General features: G+C 42.7%; 1 protein-coding gene and 1 pseudogene across 1 annotated transcript; both read right to left on the bottom strand.

The window, feature by feature from the left end:
* Positions 1-256: 256 nt before the first annotated feature.
* Degs1 (delta 4-desaturase, sphingolipid 1) lies at positions 257-17,811 on the bottom strand. The gene is made up of 3 exons (XM_052737859.1): positions 17,606-17,811; positions 4,255-4,997; positions 257-722 (listed from the first exon to the last, which is right to left on the bottom strand). The coding sequence occupies exons 1-3, from the start codon at positions 17,685-17,687 to the stop codon at positions 576-578; spliced, it is 972 nt and encodes a 323-aa protein (XP_052593819.1). The 5' UTR covers positions 17,688-17,811; the 3' UTR covers positions 257-575.
* A 1,618-nt stretch (positions 17,812-19,429) lies between these two features.
* On the bottom strand, positions 19,430-24,079 carry LOC128109341 (transforming growth factor beta regulator 1-like; annotated as a pseudogene).
* Between the last annotated feature and the right edge of the window lie 242 nt (positions 24,080-24,321).

Consider the following 24,321-nt stretch of genomic DNA (forward strand, 5'->3'; position numbering starts at 1 on the left):
GCTCCTCCCGAAAGGCTTACTTCCTACAGAACCCTGAGGAGGGACTTTGTCATGGAGAATGTTATCGGATTCCTCAGTCTTATAAGCTTCCCTTTTCCCTCCAGAAAGAAATGTTTGAATTCAGAGGAAAGTTATACAATACTATATGAACTCAAGTCAGCTCTTAAAATTTCTGAATGAAATTTTAGTTCCCCCAATACCCTGGGTAACTATAGCATATAATTAGTGAAATACAAAAATGCAATGAATATTAATATACTGTGATTAACAGTTCAGTTTATTAGGTGTTTTAATAAAGTAAAACTTTATAGTGAAAAATAACATAATAAGAATTATATGATATGCTTACAGTTTGACAGACAGGTGGAGACACCCCTAGTAACAGTAATACAATGTTTGAGCACAGGCGAGTGAGCGAGCGAGCGAGAGTCGGCTGTCTGAAGGCTGAGTAACCTTTGATGCCATGGATCCTAGTTGGAAATTAGACCAGTGCAGCTTCCGAGCATCACTGATCTTAAGCTTAGTAAGATAAAAATTCCACTTTATCAGCTATGATGAAGAGCTGGCTGTGATATTTACTCCAGAACCTCGTTCCCTTTTGGAGGCCTCTTCATCCGTGAATAGGGGCTTATTGTGTCATCCATCACAAAATCATACAGTACTTTGATCCAGGAGTTGTACTGGGGAAGATTATCATAATACTCAGCTGCTATTTTCCTCACCTGGAAGTGAAAAAACACAGCAAGGTGAACAATGAGTGTTACTGAGGCCTCAAGATGACAGGTGAGTGTCTGACAGACTGAGGCTGGGGGACAAAACACCAAAGGAGTCAAAGGGTAATGCCTTTGCTAATGGTCCTTCATATAGCCTGCAGTTCTTCATGAAACAAGACGGTCTACAGATCACATGCACATAAACAGCTCCATCATAATCCACACTGAACTTAGGGCAAAGCCAGTAGCAATCAGTTTAGTTTAACAGCTAGAACAGAAAGATGCTAGCGTTCCAAATCATAAAATGACAAAGGCAGTTCAAAGCCTGGACAAGCACTTGAGTCCTGAGACTGGAAGTGCACTAATGATCATCACTAACACAAGAAGTCAATGAATTGCAGACATTATAGAGACATAAAGGTAAAAACACTCAATACTAAGAATTAAACCTAGGGAATCTGTCAGCAGTGGCCAATTCACACACTGACATAGGATGGCTGTGATTCTTACAAAATTGTAAACAAACTGAAAAAATGAATGCTTAAAAAATGCTTTGGCAAGGTGTGGTGGTGCACTCCTTTAATCCCAGCACTTGGGAGGCAGAGGCACGCAGATCTCTGTGAGTTCGAGGTCAGCCTGGTCTACAGAGTGAGATCCAGGACAGCCAGGCCTGTTATACAGAGAAACTCTGCCTTGAAAAACAAAACAAAAGAAGTTTTGTGTTGGAGCTAGAGAGATGGCTCAGTGGCTGGGCACACTGGCTGCTCTTCCAGAGGACCTGTGCGGAGTTCCCAGCACCCATATGGTGGCTCACAGCTGCCTGTAATTCCAGTTCCAAAGGCTCCAGCACTCTCTTAGCCTTTGAGGGCAACAGGCATGTTCATGGTACACATACATACTTGCAAACATACACACCCATTAAATAAGAATTAAAATATAAAAAAAAAAAATGATGTGAGCAGCAAAACTCATTAAAAAATACATAAAAACCTTTTAAAAGTTAAAATACTAGCCGGGCGGTGGTGGCGCACGCCTTTAATCCCAGCACTCGGGAGGCAGAGCCAGGCGGATCTCTGTGAGTGCGAGGCCAGTCTGGGCTACCAAGTGAGTTCCAGGAAAGGCGCAAAGCTACACAGAGAAACCCTGTCTCGAAAAACCAAAAAAAAAAAAAAAAAAAAAAAAAGTTAAAATACTAAACATACATGGGGACTGTGTAATAAATGTCAGGTAGTTATTGAATAAAGAATTTCTTATAGACAGACATCTTAGGAAGAACAGGAAAGGCAATAGGGCTGTTTACAGTGTATTAATTTAACAAAAGAGTAAGGAGATGCCAAGGAAGAGCAGGAAGTGAGTAGTCACTAATGTGCCATGGGCTTTAAGTAAGTACTGCCTGAACTAAATTAAGGTTCCAGAAAAATATGCATACATAGTTTATTTTGGGAAAAATTTTTGCTTAATGGTTGACTGATTCTTTTCCTTAAATTATGATCCTTTTAAAAAAATAAGAGTTCCCTAAAAAAATAAACTCAGTTCCCTAGTCACAGAAGAGGGAAACATGGGCTGCCACACTGTGTCTGCTCGTACACCAGCAGACGACACCAGGGCCGGGACTAAGGCCGCCTGCACCACAGTTCAAAGTTGTCTCCAGAGACTGGGTGCTGCTTTCTCCACAACTGAAGAGCTGAGAGGACAATAAAGGAACCTTCACGTGCCTTCACCCGTTCCCAATCAGCCCTCTGACAGACACACTTTCCATGTGTGCTGTGTAGGTATCAGCCCTCGGACACACACACTTTCCATGTGTGCTGTGTAGGTATCAGCCCTCGGACACACACACTTTCCATGTGTGCTGTGTAGGTATCAGCCCTCGGACACACACACTTTCCATGTGTGCTGTGTAGGTATCAGCCCTCGGACACACACACTTTCCATGTGTGCTGTGTAGGTATCAGCCCTCGGACACACACACTTTCCATGTGTGCTGTGTAGGTAACAGAAGCACACTCTTTCTTCCTTGGCTGTGCCAACTTAACCTTGTATTTCAGTTCTAGATGCTGCGACACTTATTTCCAGAGGATGCTCACTCTACAAACAGGACTATTATTTAGTCTTTCCTTAACCAGATCCAAAGAAATAATCGCATGCTGCAATTGGTTGTTATGCTGTATGCAATTTTTCAACAGTGTTTAAAAATTTGAGTGGGTGAGTATGACATCATGAAGTATCCATTAGGGTTCCCTTATATACATCATAGCTTTTTTTTTAAAGTAAAGAAAAACTATTTCTCATATGTACTAACATTTTTTTAGAATTATGTAAAGTTTTTCCTTTTTTTTTCCTAACAGAACTTACTCACTTTTTTTTTTGTTTGCTTTTTGTTGAGACAGGGTTTCTCTGTGTAACAGTACTAGCTATCCTAGAACTTGCTCAGTAGACCAAGCTGGTTTCAAACTTACAGAGATCCTCTTGCCTCTGCCTCCCAAGTGTTAGGCTACTCACTTTGGAGATGGAGAGGCTGGTAAGAAGGCTCAGGAAGAAAACAACTGAGGTTGACAGAGTGGCTGGTTTTGGAAAAGATGGAAAGAATGAAGGTTGCTATATCTTCTTTTGTTTACTCCACACATAATACACTAAAGGTCTACTGTGCAGAGAGTCCCTGCCAGGGAAGGGTAACAGCATGGACAGTGATGCTGTCCACTCTACAGATCAGTGATGCAGGACACCTCACCTGTGTGTCACGTGAGCAACACATCTTAGCCAGCTGTAACAGCTTGACAGTGATAAATGTTCCATGAACTGATGCTTCCTGCACAGAGGAAGTGTCTTCTAATTCTGAGGTAGTTTATCAGGTAAGTGATTTTGCACATGCCCCAACACTTCTTTTTCTTTTTTCTTTTTGTTGGGGGTGGGGGGGGACTCTATCAGATTGGTCATGTTTATTGAGCTTGGAAATAAACTCATCTATCACAGCACGCTGTTATTATAAAACATAATACACATTAGAGATACAAATCTTATCAACCGGAAACATTAATTATCCTCCTCAGAGATAGTTTAGGCTGCTTTTAGTTTGGCCAAATAAAAGGATCTCACAGTTATTATTTTATATTCTATGAAAAAATTATATACCTTTCTTCCCTAGAGTACCAACCTCTCTGCTGACCTCTCCAGCACACTTCAGCCCTCTCTCTGTTCAGACAGACATGCTTTGAAATCTGATGAACTGACTTCTCGGTCTTTCTCACACTTGGTCACTGACAGCACAGAGAGGTGGTCATGGTTGCCGTTATACAGGTCAGTATTCCTAAAGACTTTCTAAATAAATATGAACTCGAGGCTTAATTCTTAAGCATGACCACTAAGTCTAAGGACCCAAAACAGAGGATCTGAATCCTCAGTAGTTAGGCTGGCAGACAAAGGATACATGTTCTCCTTTTTTTAATCTGACAAAACATATTAGATTCCTTTAACAATAAGCAAGCCACGACTAATTTGGTTACAACATCATCAGAAACAAAACATCAAGTCCTTCACTTACCAGGGGCAGGTTTTTCCCAGGAACGTTCGGGAAGTCATGATGTTCATTATGGTAGCCCACATTGAAGGTCAGTAAATTCAGAGGCCCATAATATGAGTATGTTTCATGTCCCTTTAAGAACATGTAATGTTCGGCTATAAAATGCCCAGAAATTGGGTGCAAACCCAGGCCAAGCAGGGAGGCTGCCAACATGTAGACTAAAGATTTAATTCCAAAAACATAGTAAACTATAATGTCAAAAATGATCTGGGTCACAGTATTGATGATTTCCAGATAAGTAATTGGTTTGGGATTGATGAACAGGGGTCTAAAAGCATAAAAGAGAGGCTGAAGGATAACCCAGGCCAGCTTCCTGAATGTGGTGCAGAAGAACCAGCCCTCAAAATCGGTAGGAATGTCCACATCAATGCCATCAGCTCCGAGGTATCGATGGTGATCCATGTGGTATCTCTTAAAGGAAATCGAGTATGGAACTCCCAAAGGGAGGTTAGCAAATATTCCAAACCAGCGGTTCCACAGCGCCTTGTGGTGGCCGAAGGCAAAATTGTGGGAAATCTCATGGATCCCCAGAGTCATTGAATGGTTAAGACAGCTACCAAAGACATAGGACCAAAATATGACCCATTTCCAGTCCAAGTCTTTCACTAAGTAAAATGAAGCCAGCTGGATGAGAAGCATCAGAGTTATGATCCAGATCAGGTTGCGGTCAGGTTTCATCAAGGATTTTATCTCTGGATACTTTGCTGCAAGAAAAGAAAATACAGAAAATCAGGAACAAAGAACACACAGCAGTTCGGCAACTCTAATTAATGCAATCCAATTACTCCCTTTTCTAAATCATGATACTCTCCCTTACAGACTTTACGAAATACTCATTTCCTAAAGGGAATGAATATAGTCTGGTAAAAAATATCACAAAATACCATGACACAACAATTTATGCAAGAAAAATTAAACAATGTGGATATCCACATTCTCTTGTATTAAAATAATTACATTCATGTTTAGACAAATACGCACATATTTTCTTTTAATATTTTTTTTTTTTATCTGTGTGTTTTGCCTGCATGTATGTCTGTGGGACATGTAGGTTCAGTGCCTGCAGAGGTCAGAAGAAGGTATGGAATTCCTCTTGAACTAGGGAACAGACAGTATGAGCAACCATGTAGTACGAGGAACTGAACCCGGGTCCTCTGCAAGAGCAACAATGCTCTTAACCACTGAGCATCTCTCTAACCCAGGCTCTGGCATAGTTATCTTTTATAAACCATTAAATGAGCACAGCTAACACAAGAATAGAACAGTTGTTCTTATAGGACCTCCCAACCATAAAAATCATTTTCATGGTTCTCTCAGACCAATTAACTTCCTTCAAGTAATTCTATTCTGAATTTTCACCAAATTTTAAAACCAACTGGGCACGGTGTTGTGTGATATTTTGTTTGTGTTCTGACAAATAAAACTTGCCTGGAGATCAGAGGGCGGAGTGAGCCACTAGTTAACCATAGAGGCCAGGCGGTGGTGGCTCACACCCTTAATCCCAGCATTTGGGAGGCTCACATCTTTAATCCCAGCACAATTGGGAGGTGGAGACAGGAATATAAGGCAGTTGGAAACAGGATCTCAGGCTCATTTGGTTTGAAGATTGGTAGAGGTCAGAAGTCTCTAGGGGCTGCTGCTCTGCTTCTCTGATTTTTCAGGTTATTACCCTGATATTTGACTCCTGGTTTTAATTGATAAGACAAATTAGGATCATGCGTCAGAACAGTGGCACACACCTATAACCTCAGCATTCAGGAGGCTGAGGTGGTTAGTAAATCCCAGGCCAGTCTGGACTGCACAGTATAATCCAAAGCAAACGAACTCCCCAAGCCCATATATAAAGGTCTCTGGGAACCAGCGGGAAACCAGCAGGGAAGGGCCCTGCTGCAACAAGTACTCACCAACACGAGAAGTCAGTGGACCTCTTCCCACACCAAAGTTAACCCAAATGACCACAGGCCTAATTAACAAAACTATAGAACTCAGAAAAAAGAAGATACACAAGAAGTCAGTGAACCTCTTCCCTACACCAAAGTTAACCCCAAATGACCACAGGTCTAACTAACAAAATTATAGAACTCAGAAAAAAGAGGATACATTGAACCTGCATTAAAATCCTCTTTTCTATAACAATACCATCAAAAAGAGGAGGTATGGTGATATTTTATTTTGTACTAAAATGTTACTTGTATGTTAATAAATAAAGTTGCCTGGGGGTCAGAGCTATTAGCAAGCCATAGGAAAGCCAGGAGGTGATGGCATACGCTTATAATCCCAGCACTTGGTAGGCAGAGCTAGGTAGATCTCTGTGTGTTCAGGGATACAGCCAGCATTGGAGACACATGCCTTTAATCTCAATACCAACCATAGAAGACCTGGAGGTCTACACAGACAGGCTGTGAGGAGGCAGTCATGTGGTTGGGTTTACAACCAATGAGAAGGCAGAACCGAAAGTCTATATAAAGACTTTAACACAGGAAGTAGTTCTCTTTCGGAGAGGTAGGACCACCGCAGGAGGAAGGGTAAGGTTTTAGCTCTTAGCTCTGACTTCTTGGCTTTCTTCTTTGCATTGGTTCTGTGTTTCTTATTTAATAAGACAGTTGGTTACATCTACATGTGGCGCCCAATGTGGGGCAAGAATCCATTAAAAACCTCTTGGCAGCAGGTCTGGTTTTTGGCCTGGGCGGCCTGGCTCCCTAGCTTGGGCCTAGATCTGACTGACCCGCAGGTGGAGCTACTTGCTTAAAGCTGGTGCTACAAACAACTCAGGCCTGCCCTGCCGAACAGGGCCCCTGCCTGTAAAGCCAAGGCTTGACTTGGCTCAAGCGGGAAAAACGTGGCTGGATTTAAGCTTTTAGTCAGAAATTGTAGCTACGCTTTCTCCCTCTCTCTCTCTCCCTCTCTCTCTCCCTCTCTCTCTCTCTCTCTCTCTCTCTCTCTCTCTCTCTCTCTCTCTCGATTCACACCTCAGATACCAAGTGGCTGTTTTGAAATTCCCTCGGATTTCTACTGTTCAACGCAGACTTGGTAAGTCAATTAAGATATCTATTTAAAAGAGAATTTTTTTTCTACATTAAAAAAATGGGCTTTATGTGTACATTGGAAGAAAACTGGGCTTTGTTTGAAATTTTAGGCACTCTGACAATGGAACAACTATACGAGAAGATTAATACTGATCGAATTATTCAGTTTATTACTTTTCTTATCCTCATTTTACTATTTAAAAAGATAGTCAATTTAAGTGCCAGGATAACAGTCTTAGAAAAACCTGTTAAACCTGTAAAAATGAATTATAGAGAAATTCAAATTCAGACAGAAGAAATTAACAGTGAAGTTGTTTCAAAATTGGATCATAAGGTTACAGAAAGAAAGCCTGTTTTCACACAATCACCCTTAATTTATCCGGTAGCAGCTACCTGGTGAAGAGAATGGACAAAATACTTGGGTTTCAATTGAAATGTTAGACTTACGAAGATTTAAGGAGGCAATAGCATCTTATGGCATGCATTCCCCATATGTAAAGCGAATGTTAAACATCTGGTCAACTTGTAATAGGATTCTACCACAGGACTGGCGGGAGCTGGCACAGATTGTTCTTGAACCCGGACAAAATCTCCAGTGGAAAATGTGGTTCAAGGAGGAGACTAAAAATATAGAAAAACAATGGAGGGATAAAGGAATTCAAGTCTGCCAGGATCAGCTTATTGGAGAAGGCCAATATGCTTCAGTACAAACACAATGTTTATATGATGTCCAAACCCTAATTCTATATCGAACAGCAGCCTTGAATGCATGGGACAGAGTTGAGGAACCAGGAAAAAAAAACTGAGTCATTTACAAAGGTTAAACAGGGCCCAAAAGAATCTTTCATAGATTTCTTACAAAGATTGACTTCATCAGTACAGAGAATGGTCCCGAATTCAGAGGCTAGTCAGATAATAATCAAATCTTTGGCCTTTGAGAACGCAAATGCAGCATGCAAAAGAATAATCAGGCTGTTAAAGGCAAGATCTGCACCCTTGGAAGATTGGATTAGAGACACAGTTAATGTTGAGGCTCATGACCATGATGATATGTGGGTAGGAGAAGCAATTTCAAAAGGTTTGAGAAATGTTAGATGTTTTGGATGTGGAAAGCAAGGACATTTGAAAAGGAACTGTAAACAGGTCATTCCTAGAAATAATGCTTCTTCAAGGAACAATGGCAACAGAATGCCCCATCCTTCTGGAGTATGCAGAAGGTGTGGTAAGGGAAAACACTGGACCAACGAATGTAGATCAACAAGGGACAGACAGGGTAATCCTTTGCCTCGGGCTTCAGGAAACTCCCAGAGGGGGCTCAGGCAGGCCCCCACAGTAAATCCAGTTCAAACCTTTCCTGCAGTTGTAGAGGAAACCCCTACTCAAAGCAACTAAATAACCAAATGCCTATTGGAATAAATCATGCTGGTCGGGATGATAAAACAGAGAGAATAGGAAATTCAGGAAAAAACATAAAGAAAATTTTTTGGCAAACTTCTATTAATGAACAAAGACCAAAATTAACAATAAAAATAAACGGTGTTTTGTTGTCTGGTCTGGTAGACACCGGTGCAGACATTACCATAATTGCACCAGAATTTTGGCATCCAACTTGGTCTCTTCAGGAGGTAAACATTCAACTGTTAGGAATTGGAACATTATCTCGAGTGAAACAGAGTGCAAGATGACTCGAATGTATAGGTCCAGAAGGACAGAGAGGAAAATTAAAACGATATGTGGTTAGCATAGCTATGAACCTGTGGGGTCGAGACTTGTTGCAACAATGGAATACTCAGATTAACATCCCTCCAATCTCAGAAACAAATAATAAACTAGTACATGTTTCTGAGAGAAATATTAGAAGATATTATTCTAATGAGTGGTCACCAGCCATCCATGTCATACAAGAACAGGGTACAACAACTGATAATCTTCCAAAAACACCAACAGCTCTACCTTTAAAATGGTCAACAGACAAGACTGTATGGGTTCAGCAATGGCCTTTAACAACAGAGAAACTCCAGGCTTTAGAAGAGCTGGTAGAACAGTTAAATGCTCAGCATATTGAAGAATCAACCAGCCCTTGGAATTCTCCTGTATTTGTTATTAAAAAGAAATCTGGTAAATGGAGAATGGTAACAGACCTTAGAGCAATTAACAAAGTAATTCAGCCAATGGGCTCTCTACAATCTGGAATTCCTTTGCCTACTCTGTTACCAAAAGGATGGCCTCTCATAGTTATGGATTTAAAAGACTGTTTCTTTTCAATACCCTTACAAGAAAAAGACAGAGAAAGATTTGCTTTCACAGTGCCTACTTATAATAATTCTCAACCGGTTAAAAGATTTCAATGGAGGGTCCTCCCACAGGGAATGTTGAATAGCCCAACTCTGTGCCAATATTTTGTACAACAGCCATTGGAAGTGGTACGTAAAAAATTTCCTAAATCTATAATTTATCATTATATGGATGATATTTTACTAGCTGACTCAAATGCAGATACTTTAGAAAGAATGTTTGAAGAAGTAAAAAAATTTTGCCTTGCTGGGGATTACAAATTGCTCCTGAAAAGATACAAAGAGGAGATTCTATTAATTATTTAGGATAGATAATTAATATCTATCCTATTTTGTAGCTCTAAAAGAGCTACAAAAAATTAGACCTCAAAAGGTGCAAATTAGGAGAGATCGACTACAGACTCTTAATGACTTTCAAAGATTATTTGGAGACATTTCTCATCTAAGAACTATTGTTGGGGTAAAAAATGATGAACTGAATAATTTGTTTAAAACCTTAGAAGGTGACAAGGACTTAAATAGTCCAAGAGAATTATCACCTGAAGCTGAGAAGAATTGATCTTGGTAGAAAAGAAAGTACATGAAGGGCACGCGGATCGTATTGATCCAAAGTTGGATTGCATTTTGGTTATTTTACCTTCTAGGCATTCTCCAACAGGAATATTAATGCAGAGGGAAGATATTATATTGGAATGGATATTTTTACCAAATAAGCCAAATAAAAAATTAAAAACTTATGTGGAAAAAATCTCTGACTTGATTTGGAAAGGAAAATTGAGACTTCGTCAGTTAGCAGGAATAGACCCAGCAGAAATTGTTGTACCTTTAACTAAGGAGGACATTGAAAAATTATGGATAGAAAGTGAACCTTGGCAAAAAGCTTGCAGGAATTTTTTGGGAGAAATTAACAGCAAATATCCCAAAAGCGATACAGTTGACCTTATAAAGAGAGCTGATTGGATCTTGCCTCAAATTGTACGGGAAAAACCCATATCTGGAGTTCGTACATTTTATATAGAGGCCAAAAAACAAGGAAAGGCAGGTTACAAATCCGAAAATTTAAGTAAAGCGGTTCAAAGTCCTTATAATTCAGTTCAAAAATCAGAATTGTATGCTATTCTGTTGGTATTAATGGATTTTTCTGAACCTCTCAACATAGTAACTGACTCTCAGTATGCTGAAAGAGTAGTATTACATATTGAGACTGCAGAATTGATCCCTGATGCTTCAGAATTAACTTCACTATTCATTCAATTACAAGATACAATCAGGAAAAGGAGTCATCCTTTATATATAACTCACATTCGATCCCATACTGGTCTGCCAGACCCTCTAGCACAAGGCAATGATGAGATTGATAAATTATTGATAGGAAATGTGCTGGAGGCCTCAGAATTTCATAAAAAACATCATGTCAATAGTAAAGGTTTAAAAAAGGATTTTTCCATAACCTGGCAACAAGCCAAAGAAATAGTAAAGAAATGTCTGTCCTACTTGTTCCTTCTACAATCAAACACCATTACCAGCAGGATGTAACCCAAAGGGTACTCAGAGGACTGAAACCTGGCAGATGGACGTGTTTCACTTTGCAGAATTTGGAAAATTGAAATATGTACACCATACCATCGATACTTATTCAGGATTTCAATGGGCAACTGCTTTGAGTTCTGAAAAAGCTGATTCTGTAATCACTCATTTGCTAGAAGTTATGGCCATCATGGGTATACCTGCACAAATCAAAACTGACAATGCTCCATCATAGGTCTCTGTTAAAATGAAACAGTTTTTTGCTTATTACAATATAAAGCATATTACAGGTATACCACATAATCCTACAGGTCAAGCAGTTATAGAAAGATCAAACAGAACTCTAAAGGATAGGCTAAATAAACAGAGAGGGGTAACAAAAAGCCCCCAGAAATAGACTACATAATGCTCTAATAACTTTAAATTTTCTCAATGCCAATGAGAAAGGAACAACAGCTGCAGAGAGACATTGGATAATAGAAAAAACTATAGAATTAAATCAGCCTATATACTTTAAGGATGTACCGACCTCATAATGGAAACCAAGGTATGTGTTACATTGGGGACGAGGTTTTGCTTTTGTTTCTACAGGAGAAGATAAGCTGTGGGTACCATCAAAATTGATAAAGGTTCGATTTGAACAAGAGAGACCTCTTAATTAGAAGAAGTGATAGTTCATCAACTAGCATGAACATCCAATTTAAACTAACTTATACCAGTAACACATGCCTTTTCATTTAATCAGATAATAACTTGCCAAAAAGGAACATCCCCAAAAAACCTTGGGGAAAGGTTTTTGTTTTTGTCTTTTAGGAGAATGAAGGTTAAGGAAACTGAAGAACACTGGACAAATGAGACAACTGAAGAAAAGGGACAAATCATCTATCCCAGGAAACAGAGTGAAATGGCGTATGGGTATATATCATCTAAAAAATTTTATGTCTTCCTAAATGTTTGTTTCTGCTTTTCTCTAAAGATTTAACACTATTGATCTTCTAATTGTCCCAGTTCAATTAAAATTTAAAGCTGCCTTTGGAGTTCGAGAATGGCTCTCTCCTTCTTTAAACTCAAGCATGTTGTTAAAAGGAAAATGCAAACTCCCTGTATCATGCCAGAAGAAAAGAGCCATCTTCTGCTATGGGACAGGAGAAAAGCCAAATTAATTAAGGGACTATTCTATTACTAATCTCAACTCTTTGATTCTATTCTGATTCTTTAAACTTTTCTTAAAGTATGAATTTTATATCAAAATTTACAAGATTAATGTATATATATATATATATATATAGAACTTTGTTAAGATATGAATGGTCATATAGAGTACTAACTAATTCTAGAAAGAAAAAAGGCTTCAATTAGCTGCATATATATGTCTTTGTGTTCGAGTCTCTTATCAGTTTTCTGCAGGAATTCATGGCCAGGCCTAACATCAACTGAAGTCTCCAGGAAGAAGATGGGGTCCCACAACAACAACAATTCCACGTGGACAATAATAACATCACTAAGCTGACAAACATCATCTACAGATCAGCTTTGAACTACAAAGTGCTCAGAGCAATTTTGAGAGGGCTAGCTGAGATGATCCAGTCTCAAAGACTACTTGAATAAGGATTTGAGATAAACCCTGAACTTTGGCATTATACACAGACTAGATAACGAAGCATATAGTTACCTTTCCTAGAATTTGACAATTAACCTAAAATTTTTCTTTTCAGGATAAAGATACCTTCGCCTATACCCAACAGGAAGCAATTTTAAGAATATGACGCTCACATTCCCAAAGAGGTGGTGTGGGGTGGGTGATTTTTTTTTTTTTAATAGGTTTTGGGTCTGGGATAATTTCATTAATTAGGGGGGTTGGTTACAAGTTGTTGTCAAGGGTTAGGAAAAGGGCTAAGCAAAGGAGATTAGATTTAAGGTAATTGTTTAAAAAAAGAAAAGAAAAGAAAAATGTAAATACTTTACATTGGATTGGATTGTTTTATATTGTATACAAATTATATATATTGAAATTGATATTGTTAGAAAATACTATATGTATATTTCTAATTGTACTTATACCATTCATTTAACAATGTAATGCAATTTTCTGATCCTTGAATGTTGTTATTACCAACTATTAGGATATAAAGAAATGAAAGTTAGTAGTCAGACATTATAATAGAACTTGTAGTCATATTAGGTATGTTTTCAAGATTGAGCAGATATATTTTAGATAGACAGGTCATCTTCAAACCCTTCAGAGATCTACACAATATGGCATTTAAAATGTTTTAAAAACTTAGAAAATTTTTCTTTTTTGTTATGACTATGAGACATGTCGGCTCCTGGCAGTACCAATCTACTTCAGAGAAAATATGGGCATCGAAGAAACTGCATATGGAGTTAACTTTCATTGTGGCAAAAGTTAGCCACTGGACAACAAAGTATCCTCGAATCAACGGCTGACAAACTGGACAGACAGGACACGAAACAAAGGACTACTGATACTTGCCAAAACAAGTATGGTTATGGCTTTATCAAAAGGCATCTTCTGAGGCCAGGACAATATGGCACCATCCCTGAAGTGGCCTTCGCAATCTGGAAAAGGTACAGTGCCTTTTTCTTCAAAGGCAGCTGAACAGGCAGTGGGCTGATGGCTTCTGATGTGCAATGGAACAGCAGCTGAAACAGTTATTCTTGAAGAGTAACTAAATTCACGCCTCTCAATAGTAGACTGGCATTTAATAGAGGGATATGGAGAAGAATGGGATGCTGAGATGAAGCCATATATACACAGCCAAGAACGGACAGCTGAATTCAAAAACCATCAACAATTTCCAGAATTTAAAATCCTGAATCATGACATGACACTAGTGGAATTCAGGTGTTTCTGGTACATGGACTGCTCTCACCCAATGTGAGGTTGAACTGTTGACCTTGTGTACATCCTACTTCACAAATGAGTCTGTCAGATACGCTAAGCCTATAGGCTGAAGATGATGCCCCAACACTGCGGAGAAACCTCAGATGACTGTCCAGGCAGCTGGCTGTTTCTGTCAACTCACAATTTTTTGGAAGTTGCTTGCATGTACTTCCTGTTTTTATTTTTGTTAGCTAATATTATTTCCTTCTTGGGTCTCTGAGGGAGTTGAAGATTAGTTAGTTATAGTTGAAGATCAATTAGGATAGAAAGTGAATTAGATACATTTTGGACTTACCAAAATAGGATAATGGAATTATTTTCTCTGAATTTGTCAAATACAAATGGACTAGACATTGTTTAGGTATTTATTACTTGTATATATTGTATATAGTTATTGTACTTTTGTATATAGTTTTTCTTATGTTAGTTATAAGCTTTTTCCTTTTTTCTTTTTATTAAAATAGGAAAGGGGAAATATGGTGATATTTTATTTTGTACTAAAATGTTACTTGTATGTTAATAAATAAAGTTGCCCGGGGGTCAGAGCTATTAGCAAGCCATAGGAAAGCCAGGAGATGGTGGCGTACGCTTATAATCCCAGCACTTGGTAGGCAGAGCTAGGTAGATCTCTGTGTGTTCAGGGATACAGCCAGCATTGGAGACACATGCCTTTAATCTCAATACCAACCATAGAAGACCTGGAGGCCTATACAGACAGGCCGTGAGGAGGCGGTCATGTGGTTGGTTTTACAACCAATGAGAAGTCTATATAAAGACTTTAACACAGGAAGTAGCTCTCTTTCGGAGAGGTAGGACCACCGCAGGAGGAAGGGTAAGGTTTTAGCTCTTAGCTCTGACTTCTTGGCTTTCTTCTTTGCATTGGTTCTGTGTTTCTTATTTTATAAGACGGTTGGTTACATCTACAAGTAGGTGACAACCTAAGAGACAGGCAGACACATTTGCAAATCACCTATTTCATAAGAGAATCATATCTAGAATATGTAAGGAACACTTAAAACTCAACTAATAACAAATTTTTAAAAAGGCAAAAAAATTCTAATAAAAAAGATATATAAACAGCCCCTCCCCCAAAAAAAAACACATGGAAGATATCTGACATCATTAGGAAAATAGAGTCCAGTAAAACCGCTGTAATTTACAGACAGTTGCAGCTCAGTGGCAGAGCACTGGACTGGCATGCCTGAGATCCCAGATTAAGACTCCAGCGGAAGTGAGGGGTGGGCTCAGGAGGAGGAGTTTAGTGGGTAACCCTGATAGCACTCCCTTGAACCCACACAGAAAGCACAGTGTGGTGGTGCACACCTGTAATCCTAGCAGTAGTGTGGCAAGGGGCCATGCTGAGACAGAAGACTGCTCCAGAGCCAGGAAGCTTTTGGGCCAGCTAGCTTGGAACGCCCAGCACAGAGGCAGAAACAAGAGACCCTACCTCAAAGCAAGGTGGAAGGAGAAAGCCCACTCCTGAAAGCTGTCTTCTGACCTCCACCACGCACACTATGGCATGTGCACTCACATGCACAGATGGGTGCACACCCACATGCCTACTCGTGAAAAGACAGGCAGTAACTAGGTTGTGGAGAAACCAGAATCTTCATACACTGCTGATGTAAGTGTAAAATGGTGGGCTGGAGAGATGGCTCAGCGGTTAAGAGTATTAATTGCTCTACTAGAGGACCTGGGTTCAATTCCCAGCACCCACATGGCAGCTCACAACCATCTGTTAACTCCAGGATCCAACATCCTCACACAGACAGCCATACAGGTAAAACACTAATAAATTAAAATAAATTCTTAAAAATGTAAAATGGTTTAGATTGTGTGACATCTAACCAAAATGCTAAGCGAAGAAATGCCAAATGATCCCAAAATGAAATCCATACCCTGTACATGAATGTTCAAATGAACATTATTTAAGAACAGCTGAAAGGAGGAAGCAGCTCAAATGTCTATCAGATACCTGCTAAGTAAAATGTGGTATCACCATACAAAGGGGTATTAAAGGCTTGGTCCCTAGTGGATGGATCTGATCCCTGAGCGGATCCTGAAGGCTCTGACCCCATCAACAGATGGATCTCTCAAAGGAGCCACAAAATGATGGCATATAGGGAGGGGAACCGGTCACTGGAGGCATGCCACAGAGGTCCTGTTCCCGCCTGCTCCCTGGCTGGCATGAGGGGAATCAGCTTTTTTCCTTCAAACTCCCTCCACCCAAAAGCAAAGGCAGCTGTGACCAGGAAGGAATCCATCAGCCAAAATAAGTCCTTACTCCCTTGTGCCACTCAGGTATTTATCACAGCAATGAGTAATGACTAGCAAAACCCAAGAGCCCAAAGCAACTGACAGCCAAGCTGGTGATAAATGACCGTGAAGTTTCCACCTTTCCAACCTAGTCACTCAATTCAAGTTCTCCACCAGAAGCTAGAGGTGCAGCCTGGTGGTCGAGAACCCACTAGCACCAGGAATCCCTGAGTCTGAATTCCAGGACTAGAAAAAAAAAATCCACGTTGAACAGCATCTATTTACTCTTACTCGTGAAACATGAAATTTCTAAACTTAGCTACGACTGCAGGAATCAGGGCCTCACCTACCCAACGGGCAACGATTTTTAAGAAAGAGTGTAAAAATGGTGGGTATGAGACAATTCCTCATCTTCAATGGCCTTTCATTGAGTGCCCCAATTTTTAAAGAAACTTCAAAAGTTAAAACAAAACAAAAAAACCTTTCAATCTCTATCACCGGGAAGAAAAAAAAAAGCATATTCTTCAGCTGTAATCTAACCGGAATTGGAATCTTCTTCCATAACATTGCCTCATTTTTTTTTTTTTAAATGCCGGCCAGACGAAGTACTGGAAAGGGAGAATTAAATTGGATAATATATGCAAAGCTCTCAACACAACAACTTATCATGACCCTTAAGAGCACTGGGGAGACTTCTCTATCTCACGCAGAAACCCTGAATATTCTCCAGCTAAGTTAGGCCTAGCCTGTCCTAAAGTCGGGGAGGCTAAGCCTCGCGCCGTCCCTATCCAGCTAGTCTCCCAGATGACTAGGATAAGCTCGCACCGGAGTCATCCAGTCTGGGAAGCCTCGGGCTACCGGGAGCTGGTCACCCCGCTAGGCCGGCGGCTGACTGGGTCACGTGATCAAGGATCCCGGGGCCCGGGGGATGCCCCAGGGCCACGCCCTGAGCCTAGCGGGTCGTCCGGCTCGAGCCCACTTACCCCCCCCATGAGGGGGGGGCACTCGGCCGTCGGGGCAGGAGGGGGCGAGCCTAGGTCGCCCTACCGGGGGACCCTCAACGCACAGGCCGGCGGGGGCCGCCGGCACCTGACCACCGAAGGGCCAGCGGCGCGCGGGGCCGCGAAAGCCCCCATCCCTCGGGCCTTGGGCCGGCCCCGAGCCCGCCCGGCGCGCGTCCCGGGGCCGCCGCTTCTCCGGCGCGGCTGGAAGGAGCCTGGGAGGCCGTGCTCACACCGTGCGCGCCGGAGGCCCCGCAGGGCCCGCACACGGCCGCGCGCACATAACGGGGCGCCGGTCCTCACCCAGGATCTCCCGGCGCCGGTCGGCGTGGGGCTGGTCCGTATAGACCCACTCGAACTCCTCTCGGGACACGCGGCTCCCCATGGCGACGGCGCGCGGACCCGCTCTGCCTCTCTCGCTCGCGTCCGGGCTCCGGTGAAGTGGCGGCGGCGGCGGCGGCGGCAGCTGCTTTCCCGGCTCGTGTCGGTCGGCCGCGGGGACGCGGGCGGGGGCGCGGCCTCAGACCACGCCCCCCCACCGTGACCACGCCCCTGCTCCTCCCCCCCCCCCCCCCCGGGCAGCCTGCGAACCGCCGCCGGGTGATGGGCGGGGCCTGGATTCCGAGGCTCAGAACTTCGCCTGCTCGCGGAGCCTGGGAAAAGGCGAAAAGGGAAGGTAAAGTCTGCGGCTGGATAAGCCTGCCGCTTCAGCGCCTCCGTGGGTGGAGTCCTTCGGGGTGGCTACCTCTCCACGAGTCCAGAAGATCACCGGTTTGATTAAATGGCAACGGGCCCAAGTTTCGTTTAACTTTTAATAGCATATCATCCGTTGAGCCATGATTGGCTGCCTTCTGGAACTAAAACCTCCGGAAAAAAAACAAAATTTCTGATTGCTCTTCCCTCTCTCCCCTCCTCCGATATGTTTGCTTTGTTTACTTTTGCTGTTGTTTGTTGAAGTAGGGTCTCACCACCTAGCCTTAGGCTGTCCTCCAACCGGCGGTCTTGGGGTTGCCACAGGCTTGTCTCACCATCAAGAAAAGAGTTGCTTACTCATATGTGTCACAGAAGCGATCATCCGACACTTCCTGCGTGCGGGGTGGGGTTGGGGTGTGGTTTCAAAATGTGTTACCCTTCTTCACTAAGGAACTTAAGGGTTTGGAGGTGTTGTGCAGGGCTGGACCACAGGCCAAGAAAGTGGATAGGCTAGAGCCCTGGCTTCAGACTTGGAGCCAGGGAGTGAAGGGAACTGCTTATTAAGACTACAAAGACTAAACCAGGCGGTGGGGTGGTGCCGCTCCCCACCCGCACTCCCACCCCCACCCTCGCCTTTAATCCCAGCACTCCCAGGCAGAGGCAGGTGGATCTCTGTGAGTTCGAGGCCAGCCAGTTCTACAAAGTGAATTCCAGGACTGTTAAACAGAAAAGCCCTGTTTCACAAAACAAAAACAACAACAACAACAACAACAACAACAAAAACCAAACAAAAAAGATGACAAAGATTACCAGACAGGATGAGTCTCCCAAAGAAGCCAAGTGCACACAAATATAAACCGGACTCGGGCGTACACCACTGTACATGCATACCGGAACAAAGAGGTGGTTAGACAGAGAGACAGACGTCCAAGTCTGATGAGTCTGTGGATACAGCAACTAATGTATACACCACAGGATGCAATCAGCAAGATCTCAGCAACTCTGTGTTCTCTAATTTTTTTAAAAAAGGGGGAAAACAAGTTAATGGACTTAAAAAATAAACTAAGCAGCTGTGAGGCAATTTTCTTACTTGTTCCAAAGGGTTAAAAAGTGATGTGGTATTATTGAAAGATTTATTTTTAGTTTTATATGGTGTGTGTGTGTGTGTGTGTGTGTGTGTGTGTGTGTGTGTGTATGCTGTGGGAACCCACATGAATGCAATTGCTTTCAGAGGCCAGAGGAGGGTATCAGATCCCTTGGAATTGGAGTTTACATGTGGTTGTGAGACACCCCCTCCTCTTGTCCCCTGCAAGTGTGCTAGGAACTGGACTCTATAAGAGCAGTAGGTACTCTTTTTTTTTTTTAAACTGTCAAGAGATATTTATTATTAAAAATTAAAGCAACTGTCAGCACAGGAACATCCACGATGAACTGTGCTAATCCCTTCTCTGCTTCTCAACCTCTGCCGTCTTCCATGTAGAGGAAGTTTTAGTTCAAGTGAAAAACTCATGGTGATGAAAGGAGGCAGGCTCTACTCCCTTCCTGTTCAGTCTGAAGACTGCATTGGGCCACGCTGTGATGGCCCACACTGCAGGGCCTGCAAGGTCAGAGTCTCCCAAGGGTTCATGTGTCAGGCACGCTGGCTGGTGAAGATGTAACAAGGGCTTCATGCTGAAGCTCAGGCAGGTCCAGGATCCCGGCAGAATGGAATCCTCATGGTCATCATCAAAGATCTGTGTCTGAAAGGCTTCGAGGCTCACAGCTGTATCCTTCTCCGGCAGTTTCCGGGAGAGCTGCCCCTTCCTGGGTTTGTGTGCATCGAATTTCACCCACTGATAACTGACACGGTTTTGAGCTTCTGGACAACTCTGAATCAGGCTGTGGATGGTTGGATGAGAAAACCCAAAGAAGTCAGCACCATGTGAAAGTGGATTAGCCACCAGTGTCCCCGTTGTTGTACGGATGGCCCTGAGCAGTTCTTCACAACAGGCCTCTGCAGAGGAGCCCACGATGGTATTCTGGGAGTCATCTTCAGGAACAATTTCAAGCTGAGGCTGCATATCACCATCTTTGGTCTGACAGGTATATAGACACTTCTGGTCTGGGCACTTCATGCAGGCATACACTCGGTTACTGCAGTAGCCCACAGGTAGATGGCACTGTTATCAGGGAAGCCAGGTCAATTGGTGATGATCTCCCCCAGGCTATATACTGTTAGATGCCCTAGTCCGATGGGGAACACAGGCCATCAGACTGGGGATCCAAGGCAATGGGCCGAACAAGCCTGTCCCTGCCTTCCCAGTGCTGGGATTAAAGGTGTGTGCCACCACTGCCTGGCTTATTTTAATTTTTAATATTTATTTATTATTTTATGTGGATGGGTGTTGTGAGCCTCCATGTGGGTACTCAGAACTGAACCCAGGTTCTCTGCAAGAGTAACTATCTCTCCAGCCTAGTATAGAGTTTTTAAAGTTCTTAATGTATTTACATAAAAAAGCTAACAGAAGTATAAATTCAAGGCTTTGCGGTTAACAAGTTTTTCTTTTCCTTTCTGTCTTTCACACCTTTTCCTTAACCCTTGCCCAGCGATCTGCAGTGAGGCCGTCGTCACACCAGTTACTTTAAACATTGTCTTCTGCTGAACTCTGTCTGCATCTGTATATGTATAGTTCCCGATGGGCATCTCAGGTGAGATCTAAGCCTGTTTCCTCTGGATTGAAACATTCTTTTCTGAGCACGTGTTGCCCTTGCAGAGGACCCAGGTTCAGTTCTCAGCACTGACAGACAGTTTGAAACATTCTGTAAGAACCCAGTATCTCCAATCTCAGAAAGTCCAATACCTCTCTGGCCTCTGAGGGCATGACAGGCATGTGCACACATCCATGCGGGCACAACATTCACACACATAAAATAAATCTAAACAAACAAACAAACAAAAAATAAAAGAAATTTAAAAAAAAACCCTGGAAGTTCATGAAACTCGCCAGCCCCCTCCCCGAGATTCCACAAGAGTCAAAAGCTGGGACAGAGAGGACTCTTCAGTGGTACAGCTATCTGCAAGTTGGGCACGGAACCCCAGCGACGCAAGGTCATGAGTCATCACCCATGCTCAGGTGGGCTGTTTGGTGAGGCAGCTGCTGAGTCACTCCCGCTCCTGTGAGTATTTCCAATAAAATTGCTGGGGCACCAAGCTGGGGAGAGTCATTTAAGTGGGCTGTTGTTACCCTCTATCTTGGGTAAACAGAAATAGCTTTCCTAGCAGAAGTCTCACAGCAACCATACCATGAACATGATACATTCTTCCATATAAATGAAATGTTTCCCTTTTCTTTGTTTAATTTTTGGGTAAGCAATTCCTTTTCTTAAAAAGCATTTATTTATTTTGAGACATAGTCTCACTATGTAGCCATGGCTGGCTTGGAATCGCTATGAAAACCAGACTAACCCCAAACTCCCAGAGATCAGCTCGCCTCTGCTGGAATTTAAGGCATGCCCCACCATGCCAGGCTAAGCAGTTTATTTTTATGACATTTCAATAATCACTCAACTGAAGTCTAATACTAATGTTGAAAAGCATTAGCTTTTGGGAAGCTTTGACAATGTTAAATCATCAATGAGTAATCAAAAATATTCATTATGGGCTGTAGCTGTATTGCAGGGAGAATGCTTAGCCAGTTTGCACAGGGCCCTGGGTTCTAACCCCAACACTAGGGGATCACAACCACAGGAATAAACCAGACTCCAAACAAACCTTAATCAAAATAATTCCTGTCAGCCGGGCGGTGGTGGCGCACGCCTTTAATCCCAGCACTCGGGAGGCAGAGGCAGGTGGATCTCTGTGAGTTCGAGGCCAGCCTGGTCTACAAAGCGAGTTCCAGGAAAGGCGCAAAGCTACACAGAGAAACCCTGTCTCGAAAAACCAAAAAAAAAAATTCCTGTCATCTGTTTCTGGACACCAAACAGCACAGACATCTTATCCAGCCCCTCAGAGAGCAATAAATAGGTAATCTTACTTTAAAATGTGCTTCTGAATTAGATGATTAGCATTTTGAATTTGCAGTTAAAGCATTCACACATTTATCCCCGTTTAGATCAGATTTAGTGTTGAGGGACAAACACTCCTTTGCCCTTGTGGCCTGCCGGGGTGTAACTGCACCTGCCCAGGGTAGGGGGCACCCTAGGCTCCAGTCTACTGAGGGCATCGTTTCCCACACACATTCTGCAGTCTGAGTCTACACACAGGACCTATCATCCCTACACGCCTCCTTTTTCCCATCTAGGGGTCTGGGCTCTGGGGGATACCTTCCCTCGGCTGAATTACTTACCCATGAGGGGTTCTACAACCTTCTGTGAATTTGTCATCAGGCCTGTGGACTTAGATACTTCACTTATCAATTGCTAATCTAACTGCTTAATCCACTTATTGCAAGCAGGGCCGCCCATGAGGCTCCAGGCTCTCTTGTTTTCCTAAGAAAGCCAGACAATCACCTCCCAACTCACTTTCAGTGCAAGAAAAAAAAATAGATTGAAGGAAAAAAATGTATATATAATGGCCTCAAAAGAAGCAGAAAAGGGGTTTGATAAAATTAAATGCCTTTGGCATCATCTATGTGGGAAATCCAACAATTGAATTGTCACAGTGAAAAGATTTTGCAAGACAACTAGGTGGAAACTTATGTACAAAACTATTTTGTAAGCCGGGCATGGTGGCACACACCTGAAACCCCATTGGGGCTTCAGGAAGATTAGGGGTTCAAGGAGTTCAGCTACTTAGTAAGTTTGGGGCCAGCCTAGTGTGGGGAGCCCAAAACAGCTTGACCACACAGCTGCCATGACAGGCTTAGAGGCCCAGACACAGCTTCTGTGACAGGCTTACTGGCAGGCAACACCCGGACCCAGGAAAAGCCATAAACTGACCCCACACAGGGAGGACCTACATCCGAAACATTCCAACCATTAGATAAGGTTAGATAAGATGGCCAGATGTCCCTGAGTCTAGCACACACCTATTTCTGTTTTACAGATACCCCTAGACAAATGTCAGCCAATCAGGGCCCTGAACCCCAGAAATCCCCTCACCCCAACCTCTGCTATGATAAAAACTCTGCCCCATCTGAGCTCAGGGCTCTCTGCTCTCACCGGTGTGTCAGACAGACAGAGAGACGGAGCTCAGAGCTTGAAAATAAAGTCTCTTGGCTTTTACATGTGGGATTCGGGCTCCACGGTGGTCTTTTGGGGGTCCCTGCGATCTGGGCACAACACTAGGATACAGGAAACCCTGTCTCTAAAGTGGGTTTTATTTGTCTTAGTTTTGTTTTGTTTTGTTTTTTTTGTTTTTGGGTCTCATGTAGTACAGGCTGGACTTGAAGTCACTATGTAGCTGAGGCTACCCAAGGTGAAAATGGTAACAGTCCATATTTTATAAAGGTACTGATGGTGTTGGGGTGTTCCAATTCACTGGGAAAAACCAAAGACTTAGACTCAATTCAAATTTATATTAAATGAATTTATCTTTACCCAGAAGGACGACAGCCATAGAGTTGAACAGCGAGCCTGACAAAGGGGTTAAGGGAGGGGTTAATAAAGGCCGATGTCAAAGGTGTATGTTACCGTTATCTATGGGACCCACAGCCGGGCACGGGAATTGCTTTATTCCCCTCAGTTGTTTCTCTTTCCTCTTGTGTAGTAATAAAAACAAACAAACAAACAAACAAAACACTTCGCGCCAGTCCCACAGTGATAAGTGAGTTTCCAAAAGCAGAAAGCAAATGACTAAATATCTCACAGCAGGAACCCCATTATCTTATTCTGATCTCACCTGAAGGCCACTAGGATCTCACAGGCAAAGAGAAAAAAAAAAAAAACAACCAATAAGATAGGGCTGGAGATATGGCTCAGTAGTTCAGAACACTTGGTGCTTGCTAGTCAACTAAGAACTGCCCGCATTCCAGAACCAGGTTCCCCGCCTACTCCCTGCCCCCACCCCCCACAACCCACCTTCAGTCCGTCTTCACTAATGCCAACATGTTTCCACAGTCTTGTGTTTTCCCTATGCATATACTCTATGCCCCCTAAAAAGTCCATGCCATCATGGACTGGTGTCTCTCTCTTTTCCATTCCTGTGCAGAGGCTGCTTTTTGTGTCCTCCCTACCCTAGTAAATCCTTTGCATGAGGTCTCTTGTGAGGTGTGTTTGTTGTGGCATTCCTTGGCCCTGTCATTAGTTCTGTGACTCGGATAGGCTGTCCAGTGGAGTCTGAGCCACACAAGGACCCTACCTGTCTGCTCCACCTGCAACAGACTCACCTTCTGGCCCACCAATGGCTC

The sequence above is a fragment of the Peromyscus californicus genome, unplaced genomic scaffold (assembly GCF_007827085.1).
Source record: "Peromyscus californicus insignis strain IS unplaced genomic scaffold, ASM782708v3 Scaffold_14__1_contigs__length_90479793_seg_2, whole genome shotgun sequence".
NCBI lineage: Eukaryota > Metazoa > Chordata > Mammalia > Rodentia > Cricetidae > Peromyscus > Peromyscus californicus.

Coding starts and splice junctions, on each gene's coding strand:
- Degs1 (XM_052737859.1), bottom strand. CDS start 17,687: ATGGGGAGCCGCGTGTCCCGAGAGGAGTTCGAGTGGGTCTATACGGAC. Junction 4,998..17,605: donor CCGGCGCCGGGAGATCCTGG/GTGAGGACCGGC, acceptor CTTTTCTTGCAG/CAAAGTATCCAGAGATAAAA. Junction 723..4,254: donor CTGGGAAAAACCTGCCCCTG/GTAAGTGAAGGA, acceptor TTTCACTTCCAG/GTGAGGAAAATAGCAGCTGA.